Source organism: Pelobates fuscus, chromosome 13 (genome assembly GCF_036172605.1).
Source record: "Pelobates fuscus isolate aPelFus1 chromosome 13, aPelFus1.pri, whole genome shotgun sequence".
In the NCBI taxonomy this organism is placed as follows: domain Eukaryota; kingdom Metazoa; phylum Chordata; class Amphibia; order Anura; family Pelobatidae; genus Pelobates; species Pelobates fuscus.
The window spans coordinates 34,321,180-34,338,561 of NC_086329.1; the positions used below are offsets into that span (position 1 = coordinate 34,321,180).

The 17,382-nt window shown below is 40.7% G+C and overlaps 1 protein-coding gene across 12 annotated transcripts in view; it reads right to left on the bottom strand.

Moving 5' to 3' along the window:
- EVL (Enah/Vasp-like) overlaps positions 1–17,382 on the bottom strand; it is a 183,736-nt gene that overhangs the window by 20,288 nt on the left and 146,066 nt on the right. For all 12 annotated transcript variants that reach the window (XM_063439139.1, XM_063439148.1, XM_063439147.1 and 9 more), the window contains one exon: positions 3,531–3,603. In XM_063439139.1, the coding sequence (XP_063295209.1) occupies positions 3,531–3,603 (73 nt within the window). The remainder of the gene's footprint in view (positions 1–3,530; positions 3,604–17,382) is intronic.

Genomic DNA, 17,382 nt, shown 5'->3' on the forward strand with positions numbered 1-17,382 from the left:
GGTGTAACTCACTGAAGTGTTCTACCTGTAAACCTACTGCTAATAGTATTGAATTTTGTGTACCATTTTATCTTTTGCCGAAATCTTGTGGTTCACAGATTTGCTTGTGACCCCACGTTTGTGGTATATTTGTTTTCTTGCCACTGTATGCTACAGTATATCAGGCAAACCGGTTCCACTGGAGTCACTACCATAGCATTTCTTGAAATGTAATGATACAGAGGTTCTGGAACACCTATAATTAATAGATACACGATGTTCTCAAAACCGCTTAGTGTCCACAGGTGAAAGATAACAAATATACCACAAATGTGGTGGTGGTAAACATAATTTTATAGACTACAGGATGTTGGCAAAAGAACGCATTGGACATGCAAAACTCAGTATTATTGGCAATATGTTTAAAGGTAGAATCTCTTCTGTGGAACTCCCTCCCATTCTCCGTAAGAATTTTCACCCAGTCTCAACTCATTAAAAAAATCATTGAAAACTCACTTCTTCAAGAAAGCATTTCAATTAAACTGTTAGCAGGTTTTTATCCCCCACCCCCATGACTCCTCTCCTGCAGCTGTCAAAAATTACCTACTGAGCCCTCAGTGAATACTTTTCTAACAACCTACTTCGTACCCCTACTTATACCTTTTGTGTCACTATACCCCACTCCCTCTAGAATGTAAGCTCATTGAGCAGGGCCCTCCACCACTCTGTTGCTTTACGTCCAGTTGTCTGGTTTCAATTACGTCTGTTAGTCCACCCATTGTACAGTGCTACGGAATGTGATGGCGCTATATAAATAATAAAATAATAATAATACTTCAGTAAGTTGAAACCTAAAAGTACCAGAATTTGAATACACTTCAAGGTACATTGGATTACCCTTGGGGTTTCTCAGATTAGTGTATTTAAAGATATTCTTAAAGGGAAACTATGGTGCTAGGTCGGGATCCGCATCCACCCCTCCTCTGCTGACGTTAGGCAGCGGTGGACCTTATGCGCATGCGCCATGAGCAATTTAGGACTTCCCCATAGGAAAGCACTGAATCAATATAGGGTTTTAGCGAAGGCTGGATGTACTCATGCAAAGCTTAAGGTGTCCAGCGTCCTTTAGCGGATCAAAAGTCCGCTAAGAACATGGAAGTGCCTCTAGTGGCTGTCTGATAGACCGCCACTAGAGGTGGAGTTAAACCTGATTCTTGGATGTTCAGACAAACCTAGACATAACTATTTCTGGATTTTATAAGTGGTGTCAACAAATGAGCAGAGTCCAAGTTCATCCCTAAAAGGGTTAAAACATCCATGCAAGTTACTGATTAACGCACCAAATCTGTGCCTTTAAATTGGGCAGTCTTATTAAAAATGCTACATAAAAAAGTCTTGAGAAAGTCCGGATTTGACAAAATGCATAGACACGATCTCCAAAGTACGCTCCGGGCACTACTTCTCATTCAAGGAGCGCAGTTGTGCCTGGCCAGACTGATTTCTTTCGTACGGATAACCACGTCCTTTGAGGAAAAATTCTCTTCAACTTTATATTGGCACTTGATATCCTTCGGGCCTCCTAGGGGGAGAGGACCTCGCTTACCCTATGGATAGGAGTGGCGGATGCAGGCAAATATTTGCTATATACGAGCTACGTGTATATTAATATTGGAGATAAAGCGCTATTTTAACACCTACCCTTACTGGGTTTACGTTGTTCATGTACTGCTGGAATATCTCAATCATTGTACAATAACACCACTATTCTCCACCTATACCTAGAAGCAGGACTGGCCATTGGTGGTGTATCTGGAGCTAAATTCATTTAGCTTGCAGGTTCTATTCAGCAATGCAGATCCAACCAAGTACCAAAGAGTGGGGGTTCATTCATACAGGTGCATTGTCCGTTATATGTAACATGTATGACACATTGTATTGGTATAATATCTTGCTGCTGAACGGGTTACTATTGTGCCATTCTGTTCTCTAACATAGGTGTTTAATATGATTGTCACCCTTAGATTTGTGTGCATAACCTCATTAGGATGTATTAGTTTTATTATGTTTTTAATTAACATGGTCCATAAATATATTTTATGATTTGTAATAACATTGCTGTGAGCACATAGTTTTCCGTTTTTATTCTAACCACATGTTTAGGTTACAGTTAGATTACGTTAGATTTATTATGTTTTTTTTTTTTAAAGCTTTTTAAAATGTATTTATTTGTTATGACCTCAGTTTTGTTCTTTAAGACCATACTTTCTGCTTCCTATCCGTCAATTTCCCTTTTTAAAAATGTTTGATTTATTTTTTTTTTTTTTTTTTCTCCAATAACACAGTTTTATATTATGTTATTAGGAAGCATAACAAATGTTTCTGGAAGTTGAAGTTAACTTTTTAGTTTGTTTTTTTTACAGTAGAAAGCTAGCAATTTAACTACAAATCACAGAAATCCGTACTGTGCCCACAAAGCACTTGTGTACAAAGATGTATGGGATTAGCTTAGCACTGCCATAGAACATCAAGTGAGCATTGTGATTGGTGGAGTCACTTCCTAGTCTTCAATGTCAGTAGTTCTAACTCAATAGTAAGTCTACTAGTTTCATACATTTTGTTACGGTGGTTAAAAGAATTTGCCAATATACATGAAGGGTGTTATATTTTTTTAAAATTTTTATATATACTGTACATTTGTGTCAATATTTTAAAGAGACCACTATGCTAAGTAGCCAAAACGGTTTATGCAAAATTCAGTTGTAAGCGCTTTGGATCTGATATTCGCTGTGTCCGAAGGGCATAATTTGCATCAGGTCCAATCATAACATTAAAGGGGACAATCTAAACCCCAAACCACTCTTTATCATTGCAAAGTTTACAGTGCAGAATACGTGCGCCCACTCTCTCTGATTGTACCTTATACAACTGCAGTGATTTACAAAACTTATTGCAGTTATAATCCCCCCAATCATAGACATCAAAGGAAGAGTATTTTATGACTACTTTGTTGTACAATATCTGGGCAGCCTCTCCATGCAACAACTAGGTGCAGGGGTAGGCAGCCTTCAGCACTCCAGATGTTATGTCAGTGCCGAAGGTTGACTAGCCCTGATGGGGCAGGTATCATCCTCCTTCTCTGGTAGGAGGCGGCTTACCAGATCGCTACTTATAACCAGATATGGTTGCAAACAGATTCTCGAGTATTTACACTCATCCTATGTGATGAGTGGAACTGTGACTAGGTTATAAATATTTTTTCCCATAAATACTTGCTGGGCAAAGGTATGTGGGATAAGTATTAAAAAAAAAACCCCAAAAAACAGACCAGAATGTGGGTCTTACTTTTTAGTAAATAACTGTTCTGGCAACCAAAAAAAGTTTTGAATTGGGTAGATTAAAGGGGTTCGGGAAATCTCCTTTCTATATTTGTGTTGGGGTCTATATTGCCCCCTTTGTTTTTGGATTAACGCAGTGCCAGCCAGTGCAGTGCCAGTGGTCAATTTTACCCTTCCGTGTCTGCAAAATGATTAATCTAAATTAAATCCTCTTACCTTCGTTGTATTTCCATTTCATCAGGTGAGGGCCCATTTTGAATATTCGGGACTTGGCGTTGGGCTGCAGGACCTGCGTAAAGTAGAAATTTAGAATATTTAGAGACAAATAGAAATACAAAAAACAATAAATAAAACAAACACTAATAATTTCAACACTACCAGGGGTTGCCTTAAGGTGATCTTCAGGTGTTGCATAACTACATCTCTCGATGTTCAGCCAGTCCTAAAGGCCAGTCTAAGCACCAGCCTTCTGTAGTGGTTATAGTGCTTTCTGGATACTGGCACGTTCCCCTGGTTCTAGTCTGCGTAATTTGGCACAGACTGAGGGGTCTCCCAGGCCTCGGGTGCCCAAATAACCACTAAATTGAAATTGTGGAAGTTTAACCTCTACAGTAGCGGTACAGCTAGAGGCAGGCTGGGATACGGTCGCAAAAGGGAACCCTTCGTTTGTTTCAGACTTCTGGAAAATTTTGACACCGAATCGGAAAGGCAGTACCAGTAGCCTGCAAACACCATAACCACTGACTGTAGTGGTTATGATGCTTAGTGTGCCTTTTAAGTTGGTTCTCAACAATTGCCTGCTTAGTAAATAATGACTACTGTTACATACCACTCCAAGCCATTATTGTAGGATAAACATGTACAGTGATCGGTGCTGAAAACAATACTAAAATACAACAAAGTAAACAACGTTTATAAAACTTTTAATCACTAAATGACCGTTGAAATTGTTTGCCATCATCACAATCTGATTACCAAATGTGAAATGTCCTGATTATTTTGGCATTGGTGAATGGGACATTCTTTTTTTGAAACAGGATTTAAACAAAAAAACTAGACCAGTGTTTGTAGATTCACAACTCCGATACCCATACAGAGTAGCCACCAATTCTGGAGACATGGTAGCTAGTAATTATACCAGTACATATCAAGAGATCAGACACGTGGGAAGAACCCAAGCGCCTGGGCTTAAAAACATTTGCCACCTCTGACCCTCAAAAGGGTTTTAGCAAAACGCAACTAGGCTGAGTCCATTGGGTCAAAGTGATGTCCCATTTTATCCTTTGAGTGGAAGAGGGAGGCCCAGTGCATTGCAAAGCAACAAATTTGATACACCTACACTAGACCTGAAGGAGGTCGGTATTTTTGGAAAAGGCCAATATTATTGGTAAATTTTTAATATGATGGAAATTTCCTAGTTTAATCAGTTCATAAGAACCAAAGACAATCTAGTCAGAGCAGATCCCATGCCTTATGGAATATCTTACATCAGTATCTCCATGGAGCTTGGTTATGCTACCGCTACATGATGAATATGGCCTTCCATTCCAGAATATGGTCTTGAGAGAACACATTGCTTGGTTGATACTTAGCAGGTTAATGGGTCAAAACAGATATCAAGTCATAACAGAATTACTAATTCAAATATTTAAGGGGACACGAGCCAAACCCACTACAACTTATTGAGAATGGTATGGATTCAATCCTTCCTTTTTGGCAAACTTTTTCCAAAACATTTGACAAAAATCTGAGTATTTGGCCCAAAACCCACCTCTCAACTTATAATTCAACCCTTGCTCCATGCTCTGCGAGGCTTTCACCGGTTACTAGGTCATGTTCTTGAGGTATTTTGCTCTTTTTTTTTTTTTTCCATAAGTCACCTGGAATCCAGCAGTGGGCGAGGTTCCAAAGTCACGCCGCATCGCTCCGTTCCTGTCAGTGGTTCAATCAAAAGCTTCTAATACAAAAGCATTTCTTATTGACTAATCTCCAGGCTCAGAGTGCATGTGCGCAGTCTAAGCTGGGTTGGGAGAGGATTATTTAAAAACAAACCCCCCAAAAATGGTCAATGCAGGGAGACTGAGATTGAGAACATCATGGGAGGGATAGAGGGAAGATCTTGTCTTCTGGGGTATAGGCTCATTACATATTGTTGACCGTGCATGCTGTGACAAACGTATTTGTTTTCACAGATTTAACAATAGGTAGCGTGGAGCAGAGTTCTGTGCTGCCAAAGTCACGTTTATTAGGGGGTGTAAGTAGCCCCCAGAAATGCATATTTCTTTATGTATAGCGTTTTAAGCCGAAACACTGCACGTAGATTTCTACCAGCAGGATCAATTCTAAACGCAGAAGTGGTCATGGCGGTTGGAGTAACTAAGGTTTACTGATATTGTTTCTCCATGTGTACAATGGAGTGTAATGTGCTGCGCATTCCTATGGCACTACATAAAAGCTAACCATTGCCTAAGATGTGAAGAATGTAAGAGGTATTAATCCAATCCCCTCTGCTTATTTGGGGTTCCCAACAGGGCCGGACTGGCCCACCGGGATACCGGGAAATTTCCCGGTGGTCTGCGGCACCTGGGGCCGGCATGCAGTCACGGCCAGCCTTAGGATTGTGTGGGGAGAGCAGTGCGGCCGCACAATGCACCATGAGCGGCCGACACAGCTCATTGAAAAATTGGTCTTGCCTGTAATAAAACCGACTATGAGCAGAGCCTCTGTCGGGGGTTGGAACGCAGCCGCATGGACTTGCACTCGTGCTGCCTGTTGCACTGATCAGAGCAGCTCCGTGTGGCTCGTTCCAGGGGAAGTGACGTCACGAGTGAAAGGGCTGCACAAGCCGCGCAGAGCTGCTATGATAAGCAGAACAGGTAGCACGCTGATTTTATGAAGTTCTATATCAGGTACAGGTAAGATCCTCATTATCAATGACTGGGACAGGGCTGGAGTGGGGGAAATCATTAGAATCTGTAACTCTCTAAAGGAGTGGGTTTAGAGGAGATTGGGGTACCATTCATGGGGAGAGGGATAAGAGTTTGATCTATTATAGGGGGATTGGGGTACCAACTATGATAGGAGGGTTGGGGAGAGGGTTTGGGGTACTGTACATATAGGGAGAGGGATTGGGGTACTGTATATGGGGAGAGGGATTGGGGTACTGTATATGGGGAGAGGGATTGGGGTACTGTATATGGGGAGAGGGATTGGGGTACTGTATATGGGGAGAGGGATTGGGGTACTGTATATGGGGAGAGGGATTGGGGTACTGTATATGGGGAGAGGGATTGGGGTACTGTATATGGGGAGAGGGATTGGGGTACTGTATATGGGGAGAGGGATTGGGGTACTGTATATGGGGAGAGGGATTGGGGTACTGTATATGGGGAGTAGGATTGGGGTACTGTATATGGGGAGAGGGATTGGGGTACTGTATATGGGGAGAGGGATTGGGGTACTGTATATGGGGAGAGGGATTGGGGTACTGTATATGGAGAGAGGGAGGTTTTCTAGGGTTGGGTCAGTTCACTGTTAAGTGGATTTTTGTGGGGCTTATTTCCCCCCAGCAGTGATCGTTGTAGGGAATAACCCACCTCTGAGTGACAACCAAACACAACCATCCTTCAGCACTTTTAAGGTTAACCTTCCCCTATTATCATGGATCTATTAGACGCCAATCAGCACAACTTGACCTACTCTTTGGAAATCATACTTAACGTAGCTAATATTTCTCGCACATCGCTACAATATTTCAAACGATCACTAGCTCAGCAGATATGCAAATTGAATTTTTATTTGTATTGTGATGAGACATAGGAAGCCTAATGCATTTATCGAGGGCATAAACATGTTATCAGACGCTGGTTCACCGCATTGATTTTGCGTGTTCAGCTGAACTTAAAAACAGCTGCCCTAGTTAGCAGCATCTCATCCCTAATCATGCCAATAATTCTCTCAACAGCTAGAGAATTATAGACTAAACCACAAAATGCTGCTCATTCCTTACAGCAGCTACTACTGAAGGAAGCTGCTAGATCTGCAGCCGAGTTAGAATGTGTAGCTCCGCTTAAAGTGACAGTCAAATCAAGTAACAAGATTATTTTTTCATTATTGGCAATACGCAAATTAAAGGACTCATTTGACTCTGGCGCAGTGATGCCAAATTCCTGTACTACTAGTTTTTTGAAGGAACTGTTGGGACGCAACTGTGGGCGCCCCACAAAAGCCAGAATGGGGGCTTCACAGTAAGGCCTCCTCCCTACCTGCCTGAGAAAATGGACAGCGAGGCTGACATAACATGGGTGAGCAGAAGAGATACTTTGATCTCCCCTGTCTGCCTCGGGCCATGGCCATCACAGCCCACCGGGCATTTGCCTGATAGCAGATATTTTTGGGACACAGAGTTTGTGAAATCCACCCTGTCTTTTACATAATTGTAAGTAGGGGGTCATGTATGAACTCATGTCATTGTCTGATCTCTTGGCAATGAATGCAGTTAAATGAACACAATCCCACAGGCCTGCCCAATGAGAGCAGGACATGCATGTAGCATTGTTTCAGTGCTCTCTGCATGGTCCTAGTGACCTTAGCGTAACACGTTTAATGATGTGCTAACTCTGCGCTTTTTGGGGACAGTTCCTTGGTGTCCCCAAAAGCAGGGCATTAGGGGATAGAACCTGAAAATTGGGACCACACGCACTACAGATTAAAATTTTATAAGGCTACTTTAAATCACCAATTTTAGCAAACATATATGGGTATTCAGTACCACTATATGACCATATTGTGTTAAGTCAACCACTACGTCACAGTACCCGGATATTGGTGGGTCCTGCACTAATTTTAACATGGGAGGTTATCACAGGAAAAGGATAAATTGAGGAGTCTCTGGAAGCAGTTTAAGCAGTAAGTATTGCAAGTTAGCATGTTAATCTCAAATGGTGCAATTAAAGGACCACTATAGTCACCCAGACCACTTCAGCTCAATGAAGTGGTCTGGGTGCCAGATCCCCCAGGATTTAACCCTTCAGATGTAAACATAGCTGTTTCAGAGAAACTGCTATGTTTACATTGCAGGGGTAATCCGCTTTCTAGTGACTGTCTTCCTGACAGCCGCTAGAGGCGCTTCTGGGACACTCAATGCAAAAATCGCATTGAGCATGCAGAACGTACATAGGAAAGCATTGAGAAATTCTGTCCTATAGGTGGTTTGAATGCGCGCGCAGCTCTGGCCGTGCATGTGCGTTCGGCTCCACTCAGGAGCTGAAGTCGGAGGGGGAGGAGAGGTCACCAGCGCCGAGGGAGCCCGGAGCTGGATTAAGGTAAGTGGCTGAAGAGATTTTAAGGGGCCTGAGGGTGGGACCTAAGGACTATAGTGTCAGGAAAACTAGTTTGTTTTCCTGACACTACAGTGATTCTTTAAATGTGTCCACCCCCAACAAAAACGTAACATTAGCTGTGCATGTAAACGGTCTACAGGTTGAGTTAAAGGAATACTCAAAGCACCATAACCACTACAGTGTGTGGCCGTGCAGCACCAGCTCACTGACTGACTGAGCATGTCGGCTCATAGCGCTCAGCCAATAATGAGATAAGTCCTCTACTCTTGGGTTTAGTTTAGTGAAGAGATCTTCCGGTTGTGTGAAGGCAGGGGGCAGCATGCGGTTTAATAGGTCAAAACACTGTAGTTGTTATGGTGTTTAGATTGTTCCTTTATCAAAAAAACATAATTCATGACATAATTGAAATGGTGTGTTTAAAACATTTTACATTTGGCACAAACTCTATACATTATTTTCTATCAATGAGTAATGGTAAGGTTTGCTTTAAATTAAATTTCCTTCAAAAGTGTTATTGCAATTTCTTCTGTATACTCTCCTCGTATTTTTCATGCAAAATATGCAGATGCTTTACGTAAGGTGCTGCAAAAAAGAGCATGCAAAAGTAATGTAAAGCCCCACACAATCTTAGACAAGACAGAGCTAACTGATTGCCAGAGAAGCCATTTTTATATCACATGTGCCCAGCAAGTGTGGCAGACACTAGAGGCACTTCAGCAAAATAGGGGTTTAGAACCACTATTTCTATCAGATGTGTGTTTTGCCACACATGCGCACTAGCTTCCCAATGCTTTCCTATGTGAAAACAGCAGACTGGCGAAGGTCAATGATCTCTATAAAAGAGGCGGACTGCTTCAGACCAACGCTGCAAGGGAGAAAAAAGTAAAATCACCTTTTTAACCCTGGCAGCGGGAAAAGGCAGTCATTGCTGCCTAGGAATATCTCTAGTGGCAATTACTCAGACGGCCACTAGAGGTGTTTCCTAGCTCAGTGCAGCACCTACATTCAGCGCCACCATGCTCTGCATGGAGGTGCTGAACGTTCCCCATAGAGAGGCACTGATGCAATGTACCCCAATGAGGAGATGCTGATTGGTGCAGTGTAGCATTTAGCCGTGCATGCACAATAGCCTCCCAAAGCTTTCCTATGGGTTGAGATTCTCCGCCATGGAGGTGGGGTGGGAACAGCCGCTGTGTGACTGGCATGGGAGAAAAGGGGAGTAAATCAACTAAAGGGGGCAGGTAACCTAAATAGCATGTCCAGGACTATAGTGTCAGGAATACATGTTTGTATTACTGAGACTAGTATTCCTTTAAGAACAACAAAGGTTGATGCTGACGGCTAATGGTGTAATATACAGTAAACAAAGAACTGTATAGAATCTACAGAATAATATATTTTTTTTCATTTTTTTTTTTTTTTTTTTTCCCTCAAGGTCAAAGCAACTGAGCTAGAATAATAGCCGGATTAGAGTATCACGTTCCAATTCAGCTATTGTAGTCTAAAATGTACAAATCCTTTGTCACTTCTCTCTACTTCTACTTCTCTCACTTCTCTCTACACCACAGAGAAAAAAAAAAATTCTGTATTCACCAATCACAAAATTATTCCAAGTTGATAATCTTGGAAAATATGCCTTAAAATAACCATACTGAAATTCTAAATTTTACTACTTCAGTGTAAATTGTCACCTGCCAAGTTTTCACAACTGTTTTGAGAATACCACCAGCATTTTCTCATTTATTAAAGATCTATAAGGAACAAGTTGAAAATAAACATTGCACCATTATAAACGTGTAATACAATATACAATGCAACACCGAATGTCATAATCCATGTTGAAGCCCAAGATATATAGTTTTCAAAAATCAAAGTATTGTAGAAACATCTAGAGCTACGCAAATTAATAAATGATAATAAAATCCCATGTCAGATCATTTAATATAACCGCAAATAAAAATACTGTAAAATGCAGTAAAATTATCTGAAAATGCAGTAAATTACTGGAAAAAAACTGTAAAATTATCCTTATAGAAAAATAACATATAGTTTGAGAATCGAGAATAATTTGCAATCTATTGGGAATTATCAACAATTCTTACTTTAGTAATTAACTCTGGAAAATCTTGTACGTATAACAGTTTTTTTTTTTTTTTTTTTTTTTATGTTTTGCAGATTGTTTTATCAGTTTAGCACTGGTCAATGTTTGTCCGGAATAATAGGAATAATCTAAGAATTAAAAATAACAAGCAAAAAATGAAAAAAATCTTCCGTTAGAAAATCTCATCTGTTATGGACACAACACATGAATTTTTTAAAACAAAAGTGAGTTTAAAATTTCAAGTTGTCACCACTTGAGGTTTCAAAAAATTAACAAAATATTCCAAAACAATTCTCGCCTACTCCATAAGGGTTAAAACGTAGCCGTTTCAAACATGTAAAATATCGATGCAATAAAAAAAATAAACACAGATATAATAATATAAGAGAAACTCAAATAATATAAAGTCATCTATATCTCTTTGTAGTAGGATAACAGAAGCAAATTAACAAGCAAAAGTAACTAAAGAAAGCATCGATAGTGCATATGCATAGGATGAAATGAAAGGTCTCTCGGTGGAGATTAAAATGTGGATGCTCCTGAACTTTAAGACGGTCTTAAAACTCACTGATAGGTTTAACCTATGTCTGCGATTGCAAGCCCCTGTCACCGCTGTTAGATTTTTTTGCTATGAAGCTCATCCAGGTATTCGGAAAAATAGTACACGACCGTTAAAGTACCACTGATAAACCATCACTGCCCTACAGTACCATATCCAGCACTGAAACGGCAATCGCACATACAAATTTACAGAACATTACATGTATATAAAAAAAAGTTAATCACCTACAAGACATTCTGCAAAGGATGAGACAATCACAGTGGCACAGGCAGAAGCAATGAAAGACCCACTCTCTGCTAACCATAGTATAAAAGAAGGCCTTTTGCTGAACAATTCTGAATGGTCCCTATTCATTTTGCACTCACTTGCTCTCCCAGAGAGTGCCAGGTTACACCAACTGTAATCAATACTACACTACAGCACAGGACTGCACTTCTACGCTTTAATATTTAATCAGGAGTCCTCAGCCCCGCAGCCAACCCCAAGACAGACAAATATAGCAACACACTGTGGCTTACCTTGGCAGCATTGTGGCAGATCTGGTAGCGATCGATGGTGTACTGAGAGATGCTTGTGTATTAGAAAGTTTTGTTTTTTTGTTTTTTTTTATAAAAATGATCAGGGATGTAATAATCCCCCAGTAATGAGCAGTGAAGCGTCAGAACAATGAGAGAACGCTGAGCATCTGAAATACTAATTTATTTCTTTTTACATTTTTTTTTAAATTAAATATTAATTACCCAAATTCTCCATCTGTTTTCTCCCTTTGTCTATTATCTCAGGAGAACCATCTTGTCTGTGAAACTACCTTCATCTCTTTCATCTTGCATGTCTAATGTGTCTCCATTTATCAGCTGCCTGTCAGTTACTAAAAGTAGAATTGTACAAAATATGGGTGTAATTATCTTAAAAAAAATAAAAATAAAAAAAGAACCTGTAATGATGAAGGTAGCAAATGGGGACCAGCAACAGCTAGAAAGAGCAAGAGATCTACGGAGGTATACATTAAAGGGACACTATATTCACCATAGCTCACGGTAGTTGCTCTGGTGAGTATAATCATTACCTTCAACCATATTCATGTAAACACTGCTTTTTCAGAGAAAAGGCAGTGTGTTTACATTGTCCCCTAGGGATACCTCCTGTGGTCACTCCTCAGATGGCCACAGGAGGTGCTTCCTGGGGCAGTGCTGCACACTAGGCAGCACTGCGGTTCAGCATCTCCATGCTCTGCATGGAGACACTGAATTTTACTCATAGAGATGCATTGATTCAATGCATCTCTATGAGGTGGTGCTGATTGGCCAAAACGGCGTTGGGCCCTGCCCCATTCCGATTTCAGCCAACTCAATGCTTTTCTTATGGGAAAGCATTGCATTTGGCTTTAAACTGTAAATTCTGATGTCATCAAGGAGGCGGATAGGGAGGTCCCCGCGGCGCTGGAAATATGGTGAATTTTAACCTCTTCTAAGGGGGGCGCAATCCACCTAAATGGTGGTTTGAACACTATAGGATCAGGAATACATGTTTGTGTTCCTAACCCTATAGTGTTCCTTTAAAACTCTATATTGTGGTGAACTGGCAAAAGTAATCTACATTTCATGTCAAAGTAACAGGTTGGAACAATTAATGCTGATGATTTAAAATGTATGCGTTTTGGCCCAAACTATGTAATTTATTTGACCGTTCACAGTTTAATACAGGGATAGGCAACCTTTGGCACTCCAGATGTTGTGGACTTCATCTCCCATAATGCTGGCAGTAGTCCACAACTTCTGGAGTGCCAAAGGTTGCCTACCTGCTTTAATGAATGCAACATAATAGACAGAAATAGACAAATTAAAAAAAGGTTTATCCTAACTTTTGCCCTCGCTGATTCTCTTGAATTGTCCTGGAAATAAATGAGCAGTGATATGGGAGTCAAAAAAGTTTAACTTGCTACATTTACTAGGCCTCTGTTTATTTATAAATAAACTTTTCAAGTGATTAAAATGTGAAATATATCCAAACATATTAAAATAAAAAATCAAATTTTAATGTATTTTTTTCTTTTTTACAAAATATTAAAATCATCTGTAAAACGTATTCCAAAATATTAAATCAAGGTCATAGTTCCAAAATAGCCCAGATAAACTCTTATCAGTCCACGTGAAGAATGTTTGAAGTTTGCCTAGACTCCTGATTGGCTGAGCCTCTTCTTGGTCTGGGAGGGTGAACTTCTGCTTCAATTTAATATGAATATTTTTAAAATATATATATATATGCAGTGTCATTAAATTTGACAACGTTGAATCTTACTTTCAAAATTGTTTGTAAAGAGACATCTGATATAGTTAACCTCACTGTGATTAATTAAAATATTCTCTGGCACAGGAGTTGTCCTTGCTACTGTATTTAGTCTTACTCGTGGAAGCCAGTTACCTCTCAATGCCAAATTTACTCTTAAAAAGGTCAGCCCACACTGTTAGGGTGAAAGGTCCTACAGCTACTGCAAAAGACTCGGTTTGGATCAAAATCAGTTTTGTGGCCTCTTGACCTTTTCCTGAAAGGCAGCATGTATCTAGAACCAAAAGGAAACTCAAACTAACTTGAAAGCAGGTGCTCACTTACTATATTAAGACACCTGTTGGGTCAACTTTAAATATAGTAATTATAATTTATAAACAGCCAGAATATTCTGTAGGCCTACTCAATGGGAAAACCCTCAAAAATGCTTGTAAAAATAAATGTAAAATGCACTTAATTACGAATTATTATTATTATTTTATTATTTATATAGCGCAATCAGATTCCTTGGCGCTGTACAATGAATTATCTTCGTATCTTCCCACAAAATAGTTAACGTTTTAGAAGATACGCAAGAGTCACAAACAGCACTTCACTCCATACCGGTCAATAAACAAAATGCAATTTCCATGCAGCAAAAACATTTATATGAAAATACATCTAAAAAGGAAAAGAAAAAAATTGTCATCAAGGTGAATTTCCCTTTCACACGGGTGTCCACCAACGAAACCTACCTACTCAAAAATGCAGGTCGTCTTCTTTCACAGAAATTTTAAATAGGTATTTTTGAGACAATATTTGAAATCATTTTTCACCCTTTCATGGCTATGCAGTCTGAGATACCAAATTTATTTTGACAAATTGTTCTCTATAGTACATATATCATTATATAAATGTAACTGAGAAGTCCAACCAGATTTAATGCAACAGTCCAAAAAAACAGGTCAACGGCTTGCCTATTAAATATTGAACTTTGGTGAATATGTCAAATTTAGGATAAAGTTGGGTGTGAAATTCTACCTTTCGATGAATAAATGAATAAACTCCTAAATCGTCTACTTGTTACTTGTTGGGAATTCAAATTGAATTTACAATTTATAGGAAAAAATTGCTGAATTGACAACATAGCTGCACGTATAATCTTACCGTGGCGCTGGTAGGTAGGCAAGTTTTTATCTTTATTTCATTTTTATTGTGGTGTGAACCAGCACAGCAAGCGTTACTCTAACTAAAAACAGTGTTTGAAAATTCTGTGTTTTGGTTGGAGTAACCCTTTAACAATACAAGCCCCAGGAAGAGAGAGCTAGAATGCAAAATGTCATAGTTGACGTCACATATATCTATTACCGGCTGATGATCCCTTAACCTTTTTACACTGCTGCATAGGCGAATGAAGGATTAGTCAGAGTTATGTAAACACATATTATGTGATGGACAGATCTGGGAAGTGGACAGACATACTTTAGGTCGGTAATATTTAGTGTTGCTTTAAAGACCAAGTTTCAGAAGTAGGAATGCCTGTTCTGTATTAGTGCTAGAGTGACTGGATATGACCGCTAATTGCCTGGATCCAGAGCGTGTTAATCATTTGCTGTCTTTCACTATCCTTCCATCCCTGCCCATAATCCATCAATTTATTATTGATATAGCGCCAGCAAAATTCCGTAGCGCTGTACAATGGGTGGGCTAATAGACATTTAATTGTAACCAGACAAATGGACGCACAGGAACAGAGGGGTTGAGGGTCCTGCTCAATGAGCTTACATTCTAGAGGGAGTGTGATATAAGTAGGGGTAATGAACTAGTTTGCTAGAAAAGTATTCACTGAGAACTTAGGTGGTTTTTTTTGACAGTTGCAGGAGAGGAGTCATGGCGGGGGTGGCGGGGGTGGGGGGGGTGGGGGAATGAAAATCTGCTAACAGTTTAAATGATATGCTTTCCTGAAGAAGAGTTTTCAAAGATTTTTTGAAGGAGTGGAGACTGGGTGAAAGTCCAACGGAGAAGGGAAGGGAGTTCCACAGAAAAGATGTAGCCCTGGAGAAGTCTTGGAGGCGAGCATCAGATGTGTGAGTACGGACAGAGAATAGACTTGTGTCTTAGGCAGAGCGCAGGGGCCTCGACGGGACATACTTGTGTATTAGGGAGGATAGGTAGGTTGGAGCAGCATTATGTAGGAACTTGTAAGCAAGCACCAGAATCTTGAATTGAGCCCTATATCTAACTGGAAGCCAATGTAGGGACTGACAGAGAGAGGGAGGTGGAATAAAGGGACAGGAAAATGATCCTTGCCACCATGTTCATAATAGATTGCAGGGGTGCAATCTGGGAACACTTAAGACCACTGAGAAGGGGATTGCAGTAGTCAAAGTGAGAAAGAACAGCATAGACAAGCACCTTAGCTGCGTCTGGTGTTAAATAAGGGTGGATGCGAGCTATGTTTTTGAGATGGAAGCGGCAGGATTTGGCAATCGACTGAACATGAGGGGTGAAGGAGAGGTCTGAGTCAAAGAGAACACCTAGGCAGCGAGCCTGCGAGGTAGAGGTGATGGTGGCGCCGTTGACTTGGAGGGAGACACACTAGAGTAGCAACACTTGATGGAGGAAAGACCAGAAGTTCTGTTTTGGGCAGGTTGAGCTTAAGGAAGTGAGCAGCCATCCAGTTGGAAATCGCGGAGAGGCAGTCAGAGACACAAGGACAGGTAGATTTGCATGTCAACTGCATATAAATGATCATGGAAGCCATGGGAGGCAGTATAGATAGAGAACAGTAAGGGACCAAGGATAGAACCTTGGAGGAACGCTAACAGAGAGGGGTTGGGGAGAAGAGGCAGAGCCAGAGAAAGAAACACTGAAAAAGCGCTGGAAGAGATAGGAAGAGCATCAGGAGAGAACAGTATCCCATAGATCAAGATTATGGAGAATGAGAAGAGGCAGCAAAGGCAGCAGAAAGATCTAGGAGAATTAGGATAGAGTAATGGCTGCAAAATTTAGCAGCGATTATATCGTTGGATACTTTAGTCACAGCTGTTTCAACAGAGTGATGAGCCCGGAATCCAAACTGAAAAGGGTCAAGCAGAGCATTGGATTCGAGGGAGTCTATCAGTCTCGCATACACAACTCTCTTAAGGGTCTTGGAGACAAATGGCAGTAACGATATAGGGCGATAGTTGGATGGGGATTTGGGGTCAGAATTGGCATTATGGTTGCATGCTTGAAGGGTGAAGGAAATGTGCTGGATGAAAGGGAGAGGAAGAGCAAGAGAGGGAAGACTGGGTTTGAGTGAGATATGAGGCAATAGGATCAAGGGAATAGGTGGTGGGGCGGAAGGATCGGAGCAGGGTAGAAACCTACCATTGTAGTAGGTGCGAATGAGCATAGAACAGCGGTGAGTGGGGTTGGGTGATGTATTGGAAGGGGAAGGGGAGAGGTTAGAGATCTCTTCCTTGAATGTAGAAATCTTCTCAGTGAAGTGAGATGCAAAGTTTTAGGTGGACAGGGTGGTAGGAGGAGGGGGAGCATTAAAATTGTGAAAGTCGTTGGGGTTCGTGGGAGAGTGTGGTAATGAGGGTATTGAAGTAATTTAGTTTTGCAGAGGAAAGAGCCAGAGTGTAGGAGCGCAGCATTATTTTTTTAGTAGAGGAAGCCAGGTGCAGAGTGAGACTTTCTCCAACAGCGTTCAGCAGTTCTGGAACATTTTTTGAGTTATCGGGTCAGCTTGGTGTGCCAGGGTTGTAATTTGGAACCCTTGCTGCGTTTAAATGTAGGAGGTGCTATGAT